Raw genomic sequence first — 16128 nt, 5'->3', positions numbered from 1 at the left:
TCCTCCTCCTGATCTAATGATGCAGATGAGGGATGTGTGTATGGAGGACAAAGTCGTCTACAGCTCTGTGTCACAGCTACTCATTTTTTAGGAAATACGGTATACACCACTGATGCATGACAGAACTTGGTCTGGCAGCCGATGTAATCAGGGGATACATTTTAATGGTGAACCCATTTCCTTGGTTACCACTGTACCACTGAGCTGAACTGAAATGCTGAACTGGAAAGAAAAAAGGGAACATAAGGAAGCTGTGTGAGAAAATGTAATCAGCAAATTCAGTGTGAAAACCAGATACACACACAGACAGAGAAGAGGAAAAGACAGAATTAAAGTGAGATCAAGCATACAGAAGGAGGAAGGGGGCTTGTTCATGTACACACACACACACACACACACACGAGCATGCACACACATACACACACAGAGCACATCCCCTGCAACCACTTCACTGATTTCAGCAATATTTCTTTGCGTGTCTCGCACAAGTGTCTGTATTAACGTTTGTGCATTTCCAATCTGAAGAGCTTGACAAAGCCAAGGACCAATCCACTTTGTTTTGTTGGTCATAATTCACTGATGGATATGAACAAACAAGAGTGCGCACACAAACACTTGTCTTATGCTTGTCTGTTCAGATATACAGGTCTGAGCTATCATCGAAAGATTGTTCCATTTTTCAGAATTAAAAACATGTCCTTGTCTTTAAGAGCACACCTCAGACCAATAACGTTGTGTCTCTTGCTGCTTCTCTCCTTCTGTCTGATGTTGCACCATCTGTTACGCTGTGTGCATCTGTATCATTATCAGGAGAGCAACACACAGAAACACTGATGTCTGATTGATGCATCTACAAGGCTCACAGTGCTGAACCCTGCTGGGTAAAACTTGCTCTCAGCAAACAAAACAAAAGTCTACATTACCACGCCTCCGTCGGGGTTGCGGATGTAGCCATAACCGATAGTTTTGTCAATGAAGAAGCCATAGTCAGAGCGCCGCAGGTGACCAACAGGAACTCCGTTGCGGAAAATGGCCTCCAGACCGAACATTGGTACTTTCCTTTGAAAAGGGAGACAGAAGGGACAATCTAATTACACTCATTATATGGATGCAATATATCAAAAACATTGCTCTCATCTCCTTCACATAACAATGATTTCATGATCCTAAAATTGCTGTTTGCAATTCAATAATCATAAATCTTTGATAAATTGAGAAAAAAAAACATTTTAATGAACATATGGCTTCATAAACCCAAGGTTAATAGTATCCTCTCAGTTCATTTGAGGATTTAATCCTCCATCTGACTGTCAAATATTAATAATCACCAAATCAAGAGAGTTATGGTTTTGTTAGATTTCCACAGTTACAGCTTGGAAATGATTACATTACATCTGAGAATCTAAATGACGTATAATATCTTGAATGTTTTATGCGTTTCAGGAGGAAAATCAGAGCAGAAAATAAAAACCGCTTCTGAAGTTTCAGTTTGTATTTGCCATTTAAAATGTATATATCTATTATCTAACATCTAACAGGTAAAATGTCTAAAAGAAAAATCTAGTAATATTCTGTTAAACTGCTTCTCCAACCTGTTACCCAGTAGATCTGGGGCTCCATATACTGTACACAGGGTCCTTCTTAAATCACTGTTACACCTACTCACTTTACCTTTGTCAGATACATTAATATTAAAGCTTCTGTTCTCTGTGCAAGACTTCAGTTTAGGTAGAAATCCATTTGTGGAAAAAAGTGACTTCGCCACAGGAAGTTTTATTTTTGAAAAACTGTTTTCTGTCTGAGTCGTATAAAATTTCCCATATTATTTGAATTTTCCGTCATCTTTAAAACTATTTCACCACCACACGATCTCAGGACAGAGGCTTCACTGACTCGTCGATGGTGAAGCAGACGATTCGCCTCCTCAGCCCCTCCGCCTTCTGTATCTCCAGCCTATCACGGCCCTGGAACGGGATGGAGCTCTTGAGTTTGCAGGTGAAGGCTAGCCCCGCCTCCAAGGGTGTGTCATCTGGGCGAAGGTCAGCGTGCCAATGCCTGTACCCTGCGACAAAGAGAGGAGGAGATAAAACACAATAATGAATGAACACGGAGATATGAGCAAAAACCCTGCACTAAAATCTTTTGGTTAATGTGGGCACCCTTAGATTTGACATCTGCTATTATTTTGCATTAATACTACTGCAGAGCCAGGTTCATTTGTTTCATTCACTGGCTGCATTTCTGAGCTCTTTTTTAAAAGTTACCTTTCTCTATGCTGAGCGAGTCGATGGCCCTGTAGCCTGAGTTGATGATGCCGTGCTTTGCACCGGCGGCCATGACAGCGTTGTAGACTGGAAGGCAGGAGTCTTTGGGAATGTGCAGCTCCCAGCCGAGCTCACCGACAAATGACAGACGCATAGCTCGCACCTGGATGAGAGAGGCAGCAGAGAGGAGCCTTAGAGAGCTCGGAGCAAAGGACCGAGCCACGACGCCTCTGCTTGTGCACACTCGCACACAAATGTACACACTTCATTTTTCAAGGACCAGGTTTACTCGTCATGCATTTTAACACAAACAAGGAAAGGGAGGGAGAGAAGCAAACAGCCAGAAAGCAACGGAAAAGAAATGAGAATGGAACAGATGCAAGGATAAGATAAGCACAATGGGGGAGACAGGGAAATTGTAATCTCCTTTTTAGAAATGAATGTTGTGCCCCCAGTGTTTTCAGTCCTAAAAGAGATTACAAAAATGCTTCTGGAGGTTGAGAGGTGAAACTGATTAAAGGAGAGGAAGGAGGAAGCAAGGGGATGTAGAAAATACAACAGAAAAACCGTATGAAAAAAGAGGTAGAGAAAGACTGAGACATGCATCTCAAAACTTGTCTTTCCACCAGAAAGTAAACAACAGAAAGTAGTTAGGGAACAATTATCCACAACCACAGCCTCACTCTACCCCATGGTGGGAATCGATGAAAACGCAGGTGCACGGTGCATACAGTCATCTTGTTTTTGCAACGTTCTTCTTGATGATTTTTCCAACATGCACACCAGCTAAAGGATTCCACTGCTTCGCTCACAACTGGTATGTTGCACATTAATATGGCCGACAGGTCAGCCAAGCATGACGGCAAGAGGAGGATTCACCATGTTGTGCAGCAACAGCAACAGCTACAGCTACAAGCACTGTCTGGTTTTTTAATTTCAAACCTTAAGACTGGGGTTTGAGGTAATTTCTGTTGAATGAAAGTGTTTGTTGTATCTGTCTCAGTGTTATAGTCAAAGTAGGATGAGAATAACACCTGGGGCTGACAGGTACCAGAATGGATAGGATGCGAAAATATATCTGAAAGACAAGGGAACACTATGGAAAGTGAGTGGGCGAGAAGATATGGAAATGAGTGGAGAATGAGGCGGGAGGAAAAAAAAAAAACTCTCTCCAACAGTTTCCCCAGTGGGGCGCTGTGACAGCCAGGCCATCTGGCCAGCCAGGGATCACCCTGAGCCCCATATGTACACCATGAGACTCTGGGGAGGACAGTACACGACGTAAGCCTGCGTTTGTCCACCTGATACACTGGTGACGAACTTGACAGACACAGAGGAACATATGAATACCTCATGCACACTGTCACTTGTGGATTTACCAGGTGAACATCAAGGTGTGGAGGCTGATGCACACCTAAAAATCTTGAAAGACAGGTGCGTTGGAGCATAGGTTAGGAGTGATCTCTGCTTGAAAAAGGTCCTGTGGACTGAAACGTTGTTTGTTTTATTAAAGTCTTTTGCAAGTGACTTGACAGTGTGCGGGAGACCCTTTTTTCCTTTGTTCACTCCAGGTGAACATCAAACACAGCATGAGCAGAAGAATGCATATAAACATGGAATCGCAGGATCTAACACGCAGGCCGGCGCACTTGCTTATACTGGCAAGAGAGAGAGCGAGGGAGGGAGGGAGAGTCTAATGAGCTTTGAGGGGAGCAGAGGGCAGAGAGAGAGCTCTGTTCTCGCAGCAGTGCAGCCATTAAAATGTCACCCAGACAAGGCCGGCAACCAGCTGGAACGCAGCACAAGCGATTCTGACGCGCACACACACACATGCACACACAAACACTCCTGCAGAGCTGCGAGAAGACGCTGACTGCAATCACTGGAGCGTTGCATAATTCATGCAAGAGCGACTAAAACCGAGCGAGTGTGTGTGTGCGCGGAGTGGACATGTGTGTTTGCTGCATGAGCTGGTTCTACATGCTCTTTTTGATCCAAGGCCAGAAACACCACAGAGGTCAACTCGCTGTATTCCTCGCACGTTATTGTTTGTGTTAAGATAAATATATTATTCCCCCAATGCCTGTAAACAGCAGCACAATAAACTTTTATTTTAAGTTGTGAGTTGCTGGACATCAGTGGGGAAGAAATGGAGAGAGATAAAAGGCGGAAGGAGGTATAGACAGAGAAATGTGGGACAAACTTGACATCTAAGTCACAATGAAGCCTTGAGACACGCCATGTGTCCCACCCACAGTCTATGATCTCTGTTGACTGAACCTTTGAAACAATAAACCAGTCTCACTCAACAGTGTGTGATTTGCATAGAAATATTTCTTAATTAATTGCATTTTTTGATGTAACAAGCACCGACGGGGTTATTCTGAAGCTGACAAATGTTCCACATCCAATTACTGAAGAAATGAGTTGCACTAAGCGAGTGTGTGTGTGTGTGTGTGTGTGTGTATGTATGTGTGCGTTCTCACCTGATGTCCTGCTGCATTGACGACTTGGTGGCTAGAGAAGGGGAAACTTTGGTTGCTCAGGTCTGCGTCCAACACTTCCTGCAGGACCTCTCGACTGCCCAGAGAGACAGAACACAGAAACTGGGCCAGTTATTTACAATCAGGTCTATAGATGTGGTGTGTTTCTCACATCACAAGTAGGGCTTTTAAATGTAAATCTCAGCTATTTCAAGGGAAAATTACTTCACCAGGACTTGCTGTGGAAATGTACCATCTCTCCTTCTCACACACACACACACACACACACACACACACACACACACACACACACACACACACACACACACACACACACACACACACACACACACACACACACACACACACACACACACACACACACACACACACACACACACACACACACACACACACACACACAAAAATCAATATTACATAAAGATGAGTCAACAGAAAAAAAGAACTAAGTTTAGCTTACTTTGCTACTTGTATGTGTGTGAGTGGGCAGGTAGAGAATACAATGCGTTAGGCCTTTTCTGGGAGATATTTTTGCAACGGTGTGGCAGGGAGCCAGGGCTGAAGATATTTGGGGAAGGGCTCAGGTTACGTTTGTGTGTGCATCTGTGTGGGTGTCCTTCGTTTTTTTCTGTTTTTTTTTCCCCTAAAGCAATTGATGTGGCTGCAGAAATGTGTGTACGGCGGTATGGTCTTATATGTGAATAAAACATTTCTTGTACGTATGTATGCTCATGTTCAGGCATGCATATGGGGGATGATGCACAGGCTGATATTTTCTTCAGGCTGTCCTCCAGTTTCCATCCTCCCTCAAGCAAGGTTTTGTTCACTGAACTCCAGAAACCCAACAGCGAGGCCAATTAGCTACATATAATCAGTGAACGGCTCTATTTGTGTGTGCGAGTGTGCGTGTGTTTTGCAACCATCAATTTGTTTCTCTGACTTGCCACTTAAATGTGGCTCTCAGCAGTGGATCAGAGACACACACACTCAGACACTCATTCTTACAAGATATCACATCATTGCATATATTATAAATAAGGTTCATAATATAGCAAGCAGAGTAAGGACCACTTTCACCCTTTAGAGCATGCCGCCAAGATGTGTGTGCGTGAGTTAGAGAGAGAGAGAGAGATGAGTGACTGTCAGTGACTCCCCCTCTCTACAGCATTTGAATGAGACATTTCTGGGAAGGAAAACACAGAGAAATGCAGTTCAATAAATGCTGTCATTTTCTCTCTCCTCAAGCTTTAAAAGGATCCATTTGCCTCATAAGACCAAAACATTGGAGGACTGATTTTCTGCAGTTCCTCATATGTGGCAGAAACAATCAAGAGGAGCTGAGAATCATTAGAGTGCTGTGCAGTGGGACGTTGATCTCGTTTATATTATCCACACACACACACACAAACAAGAAAACATTCACAGTCGCAAACACAGACAGAAGCTGAGTGCACTTTGGATGCTCAAGAAAACTCAATGAGCTCCATAATCAACATCCTTTTGTGGCTGTGTGTGTATTCATAATGAGACACACACACGCACACACAGGAGTACTGCTGCTAGTGACGCACTCATTTCTGGTTTGGCGTAAGCAATAAAGAAAGAAAGGATATTTAAAAAAAGGGGGGGGAAGAGGACACTGAGATGAGGCGACTGAGTAAAAAGGGAGAGAGCAGAGCGAGAAAGAGGTGGATAAGATCGACAGAGACGTAAGGACTTGAGAGAAAAGAAAAAGTTAAGAGAGCGGAAGATGAGAAAAGCCTCAAGGAGAAGAAATCGACGCAGCCCACACAGAGAACAGAGTGGCCGAACCCTGCTGCTGGTGAGAGGGAAGAACAAAGGCGGAGGGCGGTGAGGTGGGGAGAAGAGGAGGTGAGAGGGAGAGAAAAAGATAGATCAGGAGTTCAGAAAATAAGATTGGGAAGAGGTGAAGGTGGTCCTGCTCATTCTAAGAGTGAAGAAGAAAGGGAAACTGTGGGAAGAGAGAAGAAAGTGACAAAGCTTGGACTTCCCTCCAATGCTCAAATGTGAAATACCATTTTCACCTGAACTACACATGGTTTCTAATCCCTGTGTAAAGAAATCAATGGATGGATGTTCTCACAGACACACATAAAAAAAGGACTGTGACAGGTTACATAAATGTGATGGTTGAGTTACAGACATTTTCAGGGAATCTGAATCTAGAGATGAAGGGACGTAGAAAGCATTGGAAGAAGATAAAAACCAAAACGATGTCAAAGAAGTGAAGTAATAAATCTGAAAGGCTGACATTTTACTACAGCCATTTTTTGCATGACTGAAATGATTACTTTTCGTACAATCAGATTAATCAACTACATAAATAATGTAAACATGTACGCAAAAATGTTCACAATCAATCCATTAAAATAATTTTTCATGTCAAAGTAACCAAAAATTCATTTGTTCAAGATGGATTGTGAGGATTTGTTGCTTTTTCTGTTACTTTCTATTGTTTCTAATGTACCCAAAGGCACATGCAGCCACACATGCAGCCATACATACTTTCACACATAAACTCAGTGTTTGATGGTATTCATGTAGCAGCCTGCTGCCTCAGCTTAATCCCTGGTGGTCCCGTATATTTCCCTGAGACCGGATACAAATGCTATATATTTGCTAATCAGAGTATGTGACATCTAGTTCTTCAAAGTCTCTGCAGTATTTACACTGGGGAATCAGCCTGACGGGATTCTACAGTATAGGATTACCTTTACCGGGAAAATTGATTGCATCAAGCGATACTCTAATATCATGTGTAAACTGAGGCTGAGGAGAATATAGCTTCTGGTTAGATGTAACCTCTAGCTACCCTGAGGTAATATTATGCAATAGTTATGCTACAGAAATTGCAAAAATATAACTCTACAAAAGAAGTGCATTCAGTTCATGTCTGGAGCTGGATCCAGACTAGAGATCGGGTTTGGTCAATTCTGAATTGAACAAACCTGATCTGAACCACTAGGTTCAAATGGAGAAACCTAGCGCTAAGAGTCAACCATAACATAGGCATAGTATGTCTTTAATACAATGGGTCCGACTAGATTTCCACTGACACTTCCAGGTCCTGCCAGCTTCATCTATTTAACCCCCCTTCAAATGTTGAGAGTATGTCTGTTCTGGGAAATCTTTATCATCATCACTTACTAAGAGTGAAAAATGGATCTAAATTTAATTTAACTGCAGGATTCAAAGCGACATGAAACAGCCGATGGCGATATTAAAGCGCAGGATTAACCTTGAACCTCCCTGTTCATATCAGCAGTTTTCAGTCCACCTCTGCCCCTGCACCTCTTACGCCTACGGCCAAGTCTTTGAGAATAGCCACTTAACCTGCTCTCCTCGTATTGATCCAGCGGCTCCTCTTTTCACTTATCCCCACCTCCCATGTCCAGGACGTGAATCATAACCCATCGTCAGGCCAATCAGTTACCTTCACCTCCCCTCTTTGCCCTCAACTCACTCCTTTTGTCCTTTTCTCACTTGGATCCATAAATCATAACAATGTTTCCATTCATTCTCATTCTCTCCTTCACTCCCCCTTCTTCTTTTCCTTTCTTTTCCCCACCTCTTTGGCCCCTGGATGCTGATCATCCCCATGTCCTCAGAGTGGTCTGTCAGCTGGCAGCGGAAACCTTGGTCCTGAAGAACCGTTCTGATGTGGTTCCAGTTGTGTTCTGCGACACCGCCTCCGATGGCCAGGTAGTATGCGTCACCTGGAATAAGGTGGGAGAGGAAAGAAACAGTAAAAGAGAGTGAGACAGAAACAGCCACAGATCAGACAAGTGACAGAAAACATAAAACAAATTGACAACAACAGATGGAGCATATGAACTGTAAAAACACACAAATGAAATGACGACAGAGGTTAAATGTTCTTTAAAAAGCAATCACTTCTCTGGAGCAGTGAATATAATGGAGAATGTAATGAAGACGAAGAGGCAGGGAGTCTGCTTATTTTTTGATAGGGCACAGCCAAGCAAAGCAACTTCTCTTTTCCATATTTCATTTGTGTTTCTTGTGTCAGTGTTTTTTTTGTTGCTGTTGTGTTATGCAAATTAAAAATGATGAAAAAAATAACTGGTGGAGGGGAAAAAAGAGGTAGGTGAATCACTGATAGAGATTTCAAACAGATTGAATTGTGTATGATAGGGAACAAGAGACTGAACAGATGATAGAGGGATAAATACAGCAGCACTGATAAATAACAATAAACAGAGCGGAGCAAAAACAACAATAAATTCGAAAGAAGAAACAACAGAGTGGCAGGTAATATCCACCAGGAAATAAAACACAAAAGTTAAAAACAGTGACGGAATGACAAACGGAATAACGGATAATGTACAACCCAACAGATAAAACAGTAAAGCAGAAAAAATATGGAAACAGCACACACACACCCATAGAGTACACCCACACACATACACACACACTGTGTTTCTCACCATTAGATTCTGGTGCCAGGGGCAGGTTGGCAGCACCAGGCTCCAGTCTGCTCACTGTCAGGTCAGCCTCCGCCCCTCCTCTTTTATTCAGCATGCAGGTGTACACAGTGGAGCCTGAAACACACACATAAACAATTAATTCCCGCGGCATAATTTGTAGGCCGATTTGAAGTGCACAGTCTCTAGGAACCGCGTCGACGGAAATCTGGAAAATCTGAGGTCAGTCTTCTCTGTGTGTGTGTTTTATGTGTGATACAGTTTAAATTCCTCACATAACCTCAAATGTACCTACACCTCTTTCATAACTTTGTTATCTTTAAGGGGGAATCATTTTCAAACTCTGCCTCCAGGGATGACACGTGGCCCGACCACATGCGACCCATGTCTTTTTGAGCAATAGTTACCAAGGAAACGCCTGAAATATGAACCTCATTAAAAAACTGTAATGACTGCTGAGAGCGTCACTTAACAAAGACATTCATAATGAATACATCCTAAAATAATTTACTAATGAATGAAGTCTGTACCTAATGACAAGAGACAAAATGATGACATGTCTGTCATCCATTGGCTGATGGCTGCGGTGACATGCTAATATGTGACTGTCCCTTAGTCATCTCTCATCTGACTGAATAATTGATGATACAGTTTCAATCTGTCAAAGGTATTAAAGAAAACGTTGTCTCAATGTGTCAACGAAGCATAAGTTTCCCCTCTGGGACATGAAATATTCTCTGAGTAAGGACTGTAACTGCTGTATATCAACAACTGGGAATGAGAAGTAGAAGGAGCAGGACAAAAAGACAAAGAGCGAGGTCGGGCGATGCGTCATCTAATTTTTGAGAAGCTACTTCCCTGGAGCAGCTGGTGATCTCACACAAGAAATCAAGATCAAGAGACAACAGAATATTAATTTACCGATTTCCTGGGTGCTCTCTGTACAAGCTTAAAGGAGGATTTACACAGTCAGAGCCTGTCTTAAAGGTCTGAGGGAGTATTTCTGCATTTGTGAAGTTTTTTTGAGAGAGCTGCATGAGATCTGATTAATTGCCATAAGTGATGTCTCCTGAGTCAAGCTCTGTTGGGTCTGATGACAGGTTTAAAGTTTGAAAGCTCAGTCCTCCGTGGCCCTAAGTCCCCATGTAAATTCACTGTTACATGTGTATGATTAACAATTGGTAGGGAGTTATTCAAGCAAATAAGTGTTACACTAGGTTTATAATTTGTTTAACAAGAGAAAGACTGAAAGTTTTTCAAAACGGATGATGCAGAAGTTGAAGTATCCTGACTACCCACTATACCCACACGGAAAGAACCTATAGGTTTTAATATAGGTTTGAATATATGTGACATACATAAAATTGGCCGTTTTCATATATATATGCATATATGCTAATATACAGTATGTGCATATATGGTGCATATATGCAAAGATAAACTGCATATAGGTTTCATATATGTGCATATATCCTCATGAGGATATATAGGATATGCGCATATATGAAACCTATATGCAGTTTATCTGTGCATATATGCGTATATATTAAAAACTATAGGTTATTTCCGTGTGGGTAGAGCCATAGAGCCAAAGTTCAACAGAAGTTAACTTTCATATACAGGTCTAAATTGAAGTATTCCCTAGCAATCCCAGGCAGTTCTTATTATACAGTTATTTAACATTGCTGAATCCTGCATACTCTCATACAGTATATGTTTGTATGTCACACATACAACCAGCCATTTTTCCTATACCTGATTCGTCACTAAAACGTTTTGAAATCCTACACAAAAAAGCACAAATGTAAAAATGTATATGTCCAATGCAGCATTTTTCAGAGCTTGGTGGGATATTGGTGTCAAACAAACGGTGCTCTATCATCCTAAGCAGTAAAGAATAACAACAAATAAAGTGGGGATGTGATGAAAGTGGAGGGGGGAAAAGTATCAAGAGCTCTTGAAGCTCTGCCCTACACATCTTGCTGGTTTTAAAATGTTCAAAACGATTAGGGAGGAAGACTCCCCTGCTACCGCTTTCACCAGCACCTCTGAGGGACGATACACTTACAACTGTTTTTCTAATGTACTGGCATCTCGTTTGGTCCCTCTGTCCATGTATCTGTCCTCTTCATTCTGTCAAAATGTTCCTCCCATCTGTGCGTGTCTAAGCATTAATGTGTGTGTTTGTGTGTGTGTGCGTGTGTGTGTGCATCAGTGGCAGAGTAGCCTGACTGACCTGGCTTCTTGTTGACATCAGCGGTGAACAGCCAATCAGCCGCCTTCTTGGCATCTGGTCCAGTGAGATAGAACTTTCCGAAGTAGGACATGTCAAACACAGCCACACCGTGTCTACACGAGAGGCACTCGCTCTTGATCTGAATTTAGTCCAAAACAGAAATCACAACACAGACATCCAATTAACAGAGACCTTGACGTTTCATAAAGACATTCACTTTCTGTTTTTGTCATCTCTAAAATGATTGTGTGTCTTTGGAGTTGGGCAGCATCCAGTGGAATTAAGATGAAAACAATGGCAGCGTTTTGATGTCATGATTGGTCTTTTTCTCTTTGGGCTGTGTCCTCCAAGCTGTTGGTTTAGTTTGTTGTTGAGCCCAGTGTCCATTTCCCATGAGGACACATGCACCCATGCCTCATATGGGCAACTACAAAGAGTGTTCGTACTCATCTGTTCACCTTGGATTATTTGGTATTTGGTTATTTGCATGCACTTTAATGAATGCTGTTGTACTCAGGAACACACACAGTCACACACACTTTTACTCTTGGGTGTCTTACCACGTCGTGATGTGGAGGGAAGTCAAAGGTGTACTCTTTCCCCAGCAGTTTATTGTATCTGTAGTCCACATTTCTCTTGATGTCATACGCTCCGTAGTAATCATAGTCTTTAACCTTTACAAAACACCAGGAAACAAACGGTTAGAGGCTAATTAATCATTATTGTTTTTCAATTATACAGAAGGATGAAGCACTGCATTTGATGCTGTGTCAGTGTTGTTCATTATCAACCAGCGGTTTTTATCTAGCCTATGTGAGAAAATTACCATTAATTGTTTATGTCTAATAAAATAAAAATTTTCGGAATGTGGATGTATATATCATTTGCATACATGTGCTTGTGTACAGTGTGTGTGTCTTTGTGTAAATCTGTGTCTCACAGGAGCAGGTCCTTCTTTGTTGAACCAGCCAGGTCTCTCCCAGCCGTGTCTCTCCTGGAATACACAGCCCTGCTCCGTCAGCACCTACAACAAACACACGCACGCACGCACACACACACAAAGAGGTCAAATCAGGACAGACATGAGGTTATTTACTGTGTTTACTTTGGCACAGATTGTTATTCTTTTTTCATTCTATTCAAAGGCACACATTCACAAAATTCACACATTTCTATCACCATAAATTAATTCTCCTATTAAGCAACATCAGTGAAAAAATATGCTAACAGAGCAAACGCACATATTAAATCTTGTTCAGGAGCTTCTTGATCCCAGTTTTTGTGTATTTATAGCAGACCTTATTGATTTCTTGTGGTTACTTGGGGGCAGCAGAACAAGCTGTAACTACAATATTGACATGACATCTCATTACACATCAAGGAGATATAGAGCAATAGCAGCACGTGCTGGAGTTGTTCTTCTGACCTCTTTTTTTTTTTTAGCTCTGTTTTGGTCTCTGCCATCCACTGAGTAACTTATATGTCTCTTTATGGGCTAAATGCTTCACTAGGTTCACCATTAACTTGCTAAATAAGCGGTAGCTATAATGGTATTTGGTGCTGGGTCAGTTGTGTCATCGCACATCAGTGTAAACAGCTGTCTGATGCAACAGCAAGGATGTTGGATAAAAAGCTTATGAAGTAAACCTGAACCAAAACAATGAACTGAAAGGTGCTAAAACAGCCCACAGAGCTGCAGAACTATACTGATTCTATGTGGTTGCGTCACTACACTCAGTTTCTTTCACATTTCAGTCATTTGATCCATTGTTGATATAAAAACAATGAATGGACAGTGCAGCTTAAAAGACGTTACAACACGATACAAGAAGCAACAATTTATCTTTAATGCAACGGGAGGAACTGATAAGAAGTGTCAGTAAAAACCCTCTTTTAGCTCAAAGTGTTGCAAATATAGTACACTTGTTAATTCTTGATCTTTTGAACAGTGTTGAAATAAGACATTTCAGTGCTCACCATCCTCCTTGTTAAAACTGACAGTCGCCCACAGTTGCTAGGTATGTTCTGCTATGCTCTCCTCCTAGCAGGCAGCTAGCTGTCTCTTGCCAAAACTTCCCACACTGAGCTATATTTACCATCAGTGCTACCGAGGTGGAGAAAATGTGTGAGCAGCAGTGTCAGAGATGGCCTGTTTGTGCTCTGAAATAAGCTTGTATTGCCTCCTAAAAGTAGACAGTCTCATTACTTGCACAGGGATAACTTCCTCGGCCAATGAAATCCCTTAAGTACCTCTTAGCCATAATACATGTCGTCATGATTGGGAGCCAAGTAGTATCGTGAACAAAAGCTCATTTGAAAAATAATAATTAGACTTTTCCAATGTTTTTCCCCTTCTCCGCTCCGCCACCCCTACATTTATCTGAGGCTCTCCAACAGCAGGAAGGCTGGTTGCTAGGTGATGGCCCTCGACAAGTGATTAGCTGGGCTCTAATGGGCTGGACGGAGCCAGCCGCACAGGGACCGTGCTCTCCTTCAACAAACAGTCTGGCTACCTGAGACCAGCGCCTGCTCAGTGCTCCACGCTGTTAGTCGGCCAACATCAAATCTGGTGCTGTGATTACAATGACCGGCCGTAACTATGACGATGGCTGAGCCTGCACTTGTTATCGTGCAGATTATTAAGGACACACCACATCAAACAGTGTTAACTGATATGGGAAGGTGAATGTGATAAAACAGGTGCTGTTCTGCAGAGCTGACATGGACAGTAGCAGTAGTGAGCTGCCAACGCGTGGTGTTACAGAGGGAAAAAAAGGTGCAAGTGTTATGACACATATCATACGTCAATGCCATGTTGCTCTTAAGACAGGTGGTGGAGCTCTTTATAAATCATACATTGAGCTTTGCATTGTGTATAAATTATGCAAAGCTCATCCTTTATGTTTCATCACTTATTTTTCCCAAAAATCTCACATTTTTATACATTTCTTGTATATTCCTGTATTTGATACTATAACTGTTGCACATTATTCATGCACAGTATACAGTATGTGTAAGATCTTATATCAAATCAAACTCTCACAGCTCTGTGTAACTCAAGTGTTTTTATATAATTTTCTGTTGTTTTTGCATTCTTGTCTCCTGTTCTCATATTTTCTTAAGTCTCCTCTGTGAGGACGATGAGCTGCTGATTATGGGTCAAACTGCATAGTAGCCTACCTCAAATGGTATTTAAAAAGTCTGTTTTGTTGTTTGTTGTCAATGTGATTTCAACTTGTTTACTGTAAGTAAAGGACCAAATTAGATAGCAATTAATCCAAAAAGGGAGGTGAGGTCACACTCCACAAACTGAAAAACATTAAAAAAGTTACCCTACCTTCATGCCTTTTGACTGCTCATTCAGTACAAAAAAGCCCTTTGGGAAAGCTGTTTAATTATGCACGAAAGGTGTCAGGGAAGCTAAATATAATGAGCTCTGAGAAAGCTGTATACATGAGCTACAAAATACACTGACAACACTACTAATGCAATTTGTGTAACAGTAATCTGTTCTGAAGAAATGCCTGCATGCGTGAGCGGGGGTAGAAATTGCAACAGTTAAAGGTAAATGAAGTCTGGAACAGGAAAGCATGGCTAAGTGGGTCATTAATGCATAAAATATGGTGGTGGGGCCCATTAAGAGCTTGTGTCGGGCTAAGCAGAGAAAGAAAGGAAGCTGTGAAACGTCCAGGACCAGGCTCATTTATAGTATAGTGTGTCATTTATAGTCATGTTGGCAGGGATGACATTAATAAATACGTTACACTGCTAAAACCGTTTAAATTCTTTCCACATGGGTCTGAATTTGCTATTTGCCTCTGGTTTTGAGCGGGAGAACATGAGGAGAGAGATTGGGAGACAGACAGAGAAGTAATGAGGGTGACGGAGCTAAACTATACTGAGAGATAGGGTCAGTATTTCAGCTTGGTGAAATAATGACAGCCAAGAAAGCACACAGAGCAAGATGTACTTTATTCATTGTCTTCTCTGTGCAGTCATGCACACAGATGTTCGAGGCTGAACAACCTGAGCTTTGGGCAGCATCGTTTAAATGCTGATTTGCTCAATCACCACATTATCGTCTCAATTAGCCAATCAGACAGTGAGGTTAAAGAGGCTAATAGAGGGATAGAAACAGCAGTACCTCTTTTTTCCTCTCACACAGGAAGAGAGAGACACACTAAATGTGAATAGGATAGAGGATGAATTGTGTTGGAATAATGTCAAAATGAGAGAATATTAGATGGGAGGAACATGAGAAAGAATGGCTGAAGGAGAGAGGAGCAAAGAATCTGACGGGCAGAAGGGAAAAAGGAATGAGTCATACAACCTTTAAAAAATATAGGACACGATCAAAGACTACTGGTCAGGTTTTATGGCGGAGGAGTTGCTATGTGACTTAAAGAGGTGAACTGGTGTCACTTGTGTTGGGAAACCTCATCAACACAGGTCCAAGAAGTTTCCCATCAGTTATGACACAGCCAAAAGGTTTCCTTCTGTCTAAATCCTCAGAGATACGCAACACTGCCCACAGATTTTCACTGAAAGCAAAAGCCCTGGCCTGTGTGCAGTCAAAGATAGGCTTTGCATTTATGAGATCCAGGAAGAAAGTATTTATAATATGGCCTTGTAACGTTACCCACTGAACATACAAACACTAT

General features: G+C 41.9%; 1 protein-coding gene across 2 annotated transcripts in view; it reads right to left on the bottom strand.

The window, feature by feature from the left end:
* Positions 1-16128, bottom strand: part of sardh (sarcosine dehydrogenase) — a 42669-nt gene that overhangs the window by 4081 nt on the left and 22460 nt on the right. For both annotated transcript variants that reach the window (XM_083983218.1, XM_083983217.1), the window contains 9 exons: positions 12408-12491; positions 12028-12141; positions 11468-11606; positions 9235-9348; positions 8358-8505; positions 4751-4844; positions 2265-2427; positions 1894-2062; positions 924-1059 (listed from right to left, as the gene is read on the bottom strand). In XM_083983218.1, coding sequence (XP_083839344.1) covers positions 924-1059; positions 1894-2062; positions 2265-2427; positions 4751-4844; positions 8358-8505; positions 9235-9348; positions 11468-11606; positions 12028-12141; positions 12408-12491 — 1161 coding nt within the window. The remainder of the gene's footprint in view (positions 1-923; positions 1060-1893; positions 2063-2264; positions 2428-4750; positions 4845-8357; positions 8506-9234; positions 9349-11467; positions 11607-12027; positions 12142-12407; positions 12492-16128) is intronic.

This window comes from Trachurus trachurus, assembly GCF_905171665.1.
Source record: "Trachurus trachurus genome assembly, chromosome: 12".
In the NCBI taxonomy this organism is placed as follows: Eukaryota; Metazoa; Chordata; class Actinopteri; order Carangiformes; family Carangidae; genus Trachurus; species Trachurus trachurus.
Note: the sequence above shows the minus strand (reverse complement) of the source record. Positions and strands in the feature narration are given on the sequence as shown.